Source organism: Mastomys coucha, unplaced genomic scaffold, assembly GCF_008632895.1.
Source record: "Mastomys coucha isolate ucsf_1 unplaced genomic scaffold, UCSF_Mcou_1 pScaffold22, whole genome shotgun sequence".
NCBI classification, from domain to species: domain Eukaryota; kingdom Metazoa; phylum Chordata; class Mammalia; order Rodentia; family Muridae; genus Mastomys; species Mastomys coucha.
The window spans coordinates 186,165,906-186,174,194 of NW_022196905.1; the positions used below are offsets into that span (position 1 = coordinate 186,165,906).

General features: G+C 40.4%; 1 protein-coding gene across 38 annotated transcripts in view; it reads left to right on the forward strand.

The window, feature by feature from the left end:
- Sorbs2 (sorbin and SH3 domain containing 2) overlaps positions 1-8,289 on the forward strand; it is a 328,789-nt gene that overhangs the window by 255,842 nt on the left and 64,658 nt on the right. For 33 of the 38 annotated variants that reach the window (XM_031339657.1, XM_031339658.1, XM_031339672.1 and 30 more), the window contains one exon: positions 2,987-3,159. In XM_031339657.1, coding sequence (XP_031195517.1) covers positions 2,987-3,159 — 173 coding nt within the window. Of the gene's footprint in view, positions 1-2,986; positions 3,160-3,718; positions 4,039-8,289 lie in introns of those variants that run through there. The other 5 variants (XM_031339674.1, XM_031339673.1, XM_031339684.1 and 2 more) reach the window with 5 other exon arrangements.

The following is an 8,289-nucleotide window of genomic DNA, read 5'->3' on the forward strand; positions in this document are numbered from 1 at the left end:
TAGTTATTTCCTAAATAATCATTAAATGTGACTCTTTTGCTCACTGCCTGTCTTAGTAAACACAGCTCATCCCATTCTACCAATTAAAAACTATAAATGCTCAAGTATAAATAGTCCCTGACTTTAGGCCTAACCAGTAAGTAATTTTGAACATGTTTTTAAGTTACATAAACAGTAGAAATATGAAAATTTGTTTCAAAACTTTAAGCATATGATATTGTCTACCTTGTGAACTCTTTAGAGCCTCCTGGGAAAGTCCTGTGGTTCATAAAGAGAGAAACATTCTTATGTAGCCAAATATATTTGCATAGCTTAAAGGTAATGTAACAAGTAATTCTGTAGTTACTAAAACTTCAATGTAAAAATTCCAAAATGAACCATTGAGAAGGCTTCCATGATGTTGAGAACTTAAGAGAGTTTTCAGGACAACAAAGCAGAGGACGCTAAGGAAAGCATCCATACCTGAACCTCCCAAAAGAGAGGCCCCATCTTACAGCCACTGCGGGTCAGCAACAGAGAGAGAGGCTCCATCTTACAGCCACTGCAGATCAGCAACAGAGAGGGGCCCCATCTTACAGCCACTGCGGGTCAGCAGCAGAGAGAGAGACCCCATCTTACAGCCACTGCGGGTCAGCAACAGAGAGAGAGACCCCATCTTACAGCCACTACAGGTCAGCAACAGAGAGAGGCCCCATCTTACAGCTACTGCGGGTCAGCAACAGAGAGAGAAATCTAGAGCCCAGAGCTCTACCCCATTCTTTCATTGATAGCAGGCCCCCTTCGCTCCTCCCACACTGATGCCTTAATGGAAAGAGCGTGATACCCAAGTTTACTAAAGAATGCTTTATGCCGATTTCAAGCCCACTCATGGTAGAACTCAGCTTCCATGGTCAACAAAACCTCTGTATGGTTTTAAACATAGTCATGGGACTCATTAAAGAAGAGTCTAAATATACTCGTGCCTTTTCTAACGCTACTCCTGGGAGCCATTTGTGAAGCTTGTAATGATCTCCTTTTAGAGTGTAAGAAAGAAGAGCTTGTTTGTGCCAAATTTCTCTCTTTGACAGCCAGTCCACAGTTCAGTTTTATAACACACTCCACTATTTCAACATTTTGTAATGGAATTATGTGTTATTATACATGAAAATGAGACTTTCTAAGTCATTTCAGCCATAACATTTTCCTAAATAATCAGTAAGTGGGACTCTTTACCCCAGAGCCTGTCTTAGTGAACGGTTTTCCCTATTCTACCAAATAAAAAAATATACTCAAGTACAGACAGCCCTTGACTTCAGACCTAACTAGTGAGTAGATTTTACACATAAACTGTTTAACATGGAAAGAAATTTCCTGTATAAACATTGAATAAGTTCCAATTGGCTAAGGCAGTGATGGGAGGGGAGCAGAATTTGCAAGTCTTTTCTGCCCTAGGTGAACTTTAAGACAAAAGATTGCAAATATAACAATTTATGGGCCATATAAGAGAAGTATAAAAAGAACTAGCTTTCATTGCACAAGCTGTGAGTTTGTACAGTCACATGAACTATACGTGGGGAGGGGGCTTGATACTCTCTTTTATGCTAGGACTGTGGCACCTCCTACATGCTCAGAAAACACTGGCTGCTGATAAAAATCCTAGCATTGTGGCTATCCTGTCGAGGCTGGTGAAGAATTAAAAGGCCAATCAGGGCAAAATAACACTGTGACTTCACTCAGAGGGGCTGGGAAGATGGGATCTGTATACACAATGACACAGGAAACAGTTCCATTCGTAGATTCATCCATTCCATTCAAAAATACTTTAAGATGCTTTTTTGCTGTTAACTAAATTTAAAGTGGACTTAATTACAGCCAATAGAGCAATATACTGGATACTGGCCTCAAGAGAGACTAATGCGAAATGAGTCAAATTCTTAAATGTTTATTTATGTTGTTCTACACGACATCATCATAAAAATACATATGTATATAATATAAAAATTCATTATACTATCTATACATGATATAAATATTAGTTGTAAATCATATATATGTGTATGAAAATGAAACAAACACATATATATGAATATAATCAGCAAATGCTATCCTGAAACATTTTTTTCAGCTTCCATAGAAAGCAACTGAGTGGCAGACTTCGCTAAAACAGATCATACTGTCTTCAAAACAGCAGAAAGTCATGTCACTGTTGTTTGATAAGAATGACAATAATGTCGATTTCCTGAAACTATTATTTTTAACTCACAATAAGCAGAACAGGTAGTGTACACATAAGTTCTCTGTTACCTCTGAAAGTATTCTAAAGATTCAGAGCCTTAACATGAGGATGGAAATTTGATAAGTCTCATGTAACTTTAATCCTTATGACAGTCATCAGTTTTAGAGGATAAAAAGCCATCGCATGGGCATCTTGCCATAAAACCAATAATTAAATTAAATTAAAAGGTCAATAAAAGTAAATAAAAGTCAATAAAACATAATTACTGAAAAATCACTTATTTACCTAGAAACCTTCACTTTTCAGTGTGTGTCTAGTTCTAAACATAATTTTCAATTGACTTTTAATTTCATTTTATTTTTACGGAACTGTATCTTTGGATCAATAATCCTATGACTTCTCTAAAACACATCTTACTACTTTCTCACAATAGAGGCCATCAGCCTCATAAGGATCATTATGAGTTGTGACCTGAGTAAGCTTTGCCAGGCTTCTTTCAGCTTCTGCTGTCCACCTCATCCTGTCCCTCCCAAGATTTCACATGTCATTCATCAAATATTCTTCCTCTTGTCCTTCTTTATAAGACACCGAGGTCCTTGTTGTCCCATACATATGTGTAATATCCGGTACTGAATAAGACAGAGTAAATACAGGGAAAGGCGCAGAGGTAGAAAGGGGATTCTATGCTGCTTGTCAATCAATGGACAAGAGGCACCATTAATTATACTCCATGTATCCAATGTGTTCCGTGTCACTGTATTTTCCACTCAGATTCTGCAGAGACATATTCCCAGCATGCCCAGTCTCTGGATGGCACGATGGGAAGCTCCATCCCGCTCTATAGATCCTCGGAGGAGGAGAAGAGGGTTACAGTCATCAAAGCCCCGCACTACCCAGGGATCGGCCCTGTGGATGAGTCTGGAATCCCCACAGCCATTAGGACGGTAAGCCACGCATGCCAGCACATGTGTCTCCCTGGGGTCTGTGCACGAGCTCCACAAAGGATGGATTGTGCATAGCTCTGTGCATTCCTAGGGTCTTATAGCGTAAAGATTGTCCTCTGAGCCATCGGAGCTGCCATGAATACCACGCTGTGTGGCAGAGGGAGAAAACTGGCTGGTGATGATAACCTCAGTCTGTTTTTTCCATTTGAATTTAAAACCATGAAAAATGGTAGGGTTTGTTAAAGAATAACACTTGGTTCTTAACTTTCTATCAAAGCGAGGTGAAGCCTAGAGAGAGAACGAAAGGGGGTGGGGGAGTTACTCCTTTCACAGCCCGCAATTCCCACATGCACTGTAAAAAGACAAGTGATTTGTTTCTTGAAATGGATGTGAGTTAACACCAGGGGATGGGAAACTGTGAATTGGGACTTGGGAGGCAAGATGATTGGAGTGAAGGGAGATAATATCATGGGAAGGAAAAGCTCTGTGTGTGTGTGTGTGTGTGAGAGAGAGAGAGAGAAAGAGAGAGAGAGAGAGAGAGAGAGAGAGAGAGAGAGAGAGAGAGAGAGAGAGAGAGAAATGGAATATTTGTGTATCCCTCCCAGCTGAGCCTGCTGAGAGCTCTCTGTATGATAAGTGAAAGTGGAAAGTGTTGAGGGCATTTTTTTTTTTTTTAGTCTTTAAACCCTGCCAAAGCGTTACTCAGTGTGCTGCCACCAGGGCAGCCCTTTCTGGGGCAGCCCTTTCTGGCAACGCTGCTCACAGCAGCAGAGCCTAGGCAGGCAGCTGTGTGCTGACCGCGTCCACTGCAACAGGAGGTCTGTGCTAGCAGAGAAGGAAGCCCGGGAAGCCAGGATGAGAGCCACAGCTTCTCTGCAGGTGAAGTGGGGGCGGGGATTAAGAGGAGCACTCCAACTGCAAAGAGGTTGCCTCTGCACCCACATAAAGGGCTGAGGTGCTGCCAAGAGCAGGTTTTCCTGAATGGAAACGCAGGGGACCAGAGACAGTGAGAAACCTAAAAAAACAACAGGCAGGGTAGTGAAGAAGTTGAAGAAGTATGAGGGTTTCCTTCTGTCTTTGAGTTTGCAGTCATCATGTTTTATATACAGACACGAGTTTAGAAATGATTATTCTTGGCATTGATGTTGTGGTTGAGGCCAAAAAAAGTATATCCATATAGCATGTACTTGGGATTTAGACTTCTCAGATTGTTAAGAATGCTCAATGTAACTAATTATAAAGCTCAAAATTTTTGTGTTGGAATCGGGATGATCATATTTAAGTGACAGAAAAGTCCCAGGGCTTGTGACTAATATGCTCCGTTTTATGACAGTTGTATGTTTCTAATGACAGTGTTTTGACATTTGTTTTCCCTTCAGAATTCCTAACTTGAAATGGCTAAATTTGAATTTTCCCATGATAATGAAGGCATAGTGACTCAGACAGGAATTGTGTCATGGATTTTGCCTGTTAGCCCTTGAGACACAGTATACACATAGCCTAAGAGACCACTGCTTTCTGTGCAGTTACAGTCTGAAAAGATTCTATCTTAAATCTGTGAGTTTTTGAAGTTAGTAAAGGATATGTAAAAATAAGTACATTCATGTGACCCGTTCTTTCTTTTTTTTTTTTTTTTTTTTTTTTTTTTTTTTTTGTTTTTTTTTTTTTTTTTGGTTTTTCGAGACAAGGTTTCTCTGAGTAGCCCTGGCTGTCCTGGAACTCACTTTGTAGACCAGGCTGGCCTCAAATTCAGAAATCCACCTGCTTCTGCGGTGACCCGTTCTTTCTAACATATAGATTTTTTTTTTAATCTGTAATGTTTTACTCGAAAATTGTTGCTTTGTTCTATTTTTAAGGAAAAATCCAAGATGTTGGAGGTGATTGATAAAGTAATTAATAAAAGTAATGTTAAATTTATATTACCTGCTACCAAATGAAAAGCATCCCAAATGATAAGCAACCACATACATCCTCTAAGAGTGTGATGATAATTTCCCTTATTGAAAACTGAAGGTGAATTATTAGCCACTGCAGAAGTTCCTTATAAGGAGCCCTCTCCCTCTCTCTCTTTTCTGTATAACTTGCTCAGACCTTTAAAGTTGTGCAAAGACAGGAGGAATCCCGTTCGTGTTTACTACTCTTGTAGCCTTACGAATCACACATCCAAGGATGTATTTATAAATGCCTGCCATCCTTGGACCAAGAATGTCTAGGGTTATTTTCTTCCCTTATTCGTGTAGAAAGTAAGGACTATCAGACTCAGGTTGCCTCCGCTTCCTGCCCAGTGTGTACATTAAAAGCAGGACTGTCTCACTGAGCCATGTCAGGGAATCCTCTCAGATAACTAATGAATACCATGGTAACTGGATCTGGTAAAGTGGTCCAGGGACTGCTGAAAACAAGCACTGAACGCCCCCTACTTTTGAGTTCTCATGATGGAAGGAGACAGCTTTTCAGGGTATCCCTTCTCCTGTGACCTGGGATGTCTGTCAGCCTTTTCCTGCCATAGTCTTAAAAACAGCAACAAAAATTCTCTAGGGCACAGAGCCCATGAGACTGGGGAAAAAAGCCTGGCTAGTTAAGTGATGTGCAAGATTTCTTTTTTTTCTGATTCAAATATAATGCTTGTTTAACTATTTCAGAGCTAGCAGGGGAAGTAGAATAGGATTGTTACTGCCGTATGTGGAGAAAACAAATCTGGGTTTTTTTTTAAGTGTCTGCATGTTAAATAAATGTATAGTGCTGATGTTTCATAACTAGAAGAAGATGAAAGTTGGAGTCCCTTCCAATAAGGCCACAAATGACAGCTGTGTGGTAGAGTCCCAGAGGTTAGATAGTCCACACAAAATGCTTTTGGAGGACACATCTGAAAGTAAATTTCCCAGATGGGGACTTCTGCATTCATAATCTCAATGTGAGACATAACATGCTCCAAAATGGCATTGCCGAAAGGGACAAAGGTGTTCACAGCACTTCTTCTAGAAAGAGACACTGCGTCTGCATATCTTGGCTTTACCAGCTTCATAGTGTCTCTGCCAGCTGGCTGGGCACTTCCTGGCTTCTTTGTGCTCACCATATAAAGCTAGTCAATGGTGAAAATGTGAGATCCTGCCTGATATAGGCCCTCTGGCGAGTGTAGACAACAGTGCTGTCTGTCACAATGCATTGCCATATACAGCGATGTATTTCCTTACTCGGCATCCTTGTCCCCATTGGCTGAGTCCAGGTACAGTGAAAAACTATGTTTATATGCAGTTGTATGTTGCTTTGCTGCTGTTGTTGCTCTAATAGCATAAAAGTATAAAAGAAATGAAGCTTAATGAAAGAGAAACCTGGCTTTTAGAAAAAGAAATGTCTCCTAAAGATATGTGTTCAAGTATTTTGTGTGTGTGTGTGTGTGTGTTTGTATGTGTGCATGTATGTGGACATGTACACATGTGTGGGTGGTATGCATAGAGAGGCTAGAAGTTGAAACTGGGTGTCCTCCTCAATTGTTGTCTGGGCTTTGTCACAAAACCCAGGGCTGCCTCTGCCTCCTCAGTTCTGGGATTACAGGAGCCCACTGCCATGCCTAGCTTTCTACACAGGTACAGGAATTGGGTTTTAATACTTAAATGGCAGGCACCTTACTGATGTACTGGAACCAGCCTGCCATGTTCTTGTACACTATGCTTGAACCAGCAAACATTAGATGCCTGCTTCTTTGCTGGATTGCTCCCCACCCCTGACATCAGTCTCCATAATCTGCCCATTATTTGATTACTGATGCTATCAAGCTCCTATTGTAGAAAAAGCCTACAGTGCATATGTGACTCTCAACAGAGCTGATGTTCTCTGGTAACTGTCAGAACTGTCTACTTTCAGAAGTCAAAATAAATTTAAATACTGCCTAACAGTTTCTGAGAGAAAAAAAATGCAATGACCACACATACAAAAGAAAAATCAGAATATAAAATCCTGAACAGTTTCTGCTCTCACAAGTATAAGGACAATGACCTTGGAGAATCTGACACTTTCCATTTCCTGTACACAGAACGGTTAACTTCTGGCCCAACTAGCTCTGATATAATTGAGATGAAGATCTTGCCGAGCAAATTGCTGCACTGCAGTTCAAAAAAAAGAATGTGTGTTTTCACAGACTATAACATAGAATCACTTCCAATAAGCTAGATTCGCTAAATATTTCACTCCACAGATGTTGGAATTCCCCCACTGGTTTTATATTTTGGGATTTGTTATAGTGAAGGACTATCCTGAGCCCTTCTGTAAGAGAATAAGGCGGCGAGTAAAGGAGGAGGCTACCTGGTATCTACCTCTGGTTTCTATTTCTGCATGTTCATGTGGCATACATACCTATATACACATGTATATGCCTCCACACCTGCACCCCCCCCAAAAAATAGATTCATGGCTTTCTCAAATTCCTATTTCTAGAAAGAATTAAATGGTAACTAAAGGTTCAAAGATCTGAATGTTGTTTAATGATTGAACATTAATTTTCTATTTGTTCTATAACCTGCTGTTTCTGAAATATGTGAACCCTGGCACATGTGAGGAATGGCTATTATCAGAGAGTTTATAACTTAACAAGGTGAAAGCTGTATGCACACCAATGTCTTATTAAAGAAGTTTTGAAGGCCTAGCTGCACTTTAATATATTCTCTATGACTTGGCATTGTCTGATACATTCAGTATTTTAGTCACTTAGAACAGTAAATGTTAATTTTGTCTTTATTGAAGCTGATCAGAATATCCATCCCTTGGGTCAAAAAATATCCCCTAGTTCAATTTTTCAATGTCCTCATAGAACACTCAATATTTAAGAATAACAATAAGGATAAAGAAGTGAATCTGTTAAATGCTTGCTGGGCAAACATGAATGAGGACCTGAGTTCCATGCATAGAACTCACATAAAAGGCCAGGCATCGTGTCATGCACCTGTAATCCCAGAACTGGAGGCAGAACTGGAAGCAGAGGAATTCCTGGGGGCCCGCGCTGCCTAGCCTCATTGGTAAAGTCCGATCCCAGAGAAAGACCCCATCAAAAAACAGCATCTCTTTAGAGGAACAACACCTGAGATCATCACCACCTCTCTCTCTCTCTCTCTCTCTCTCTCTCTCTCTCTCTCT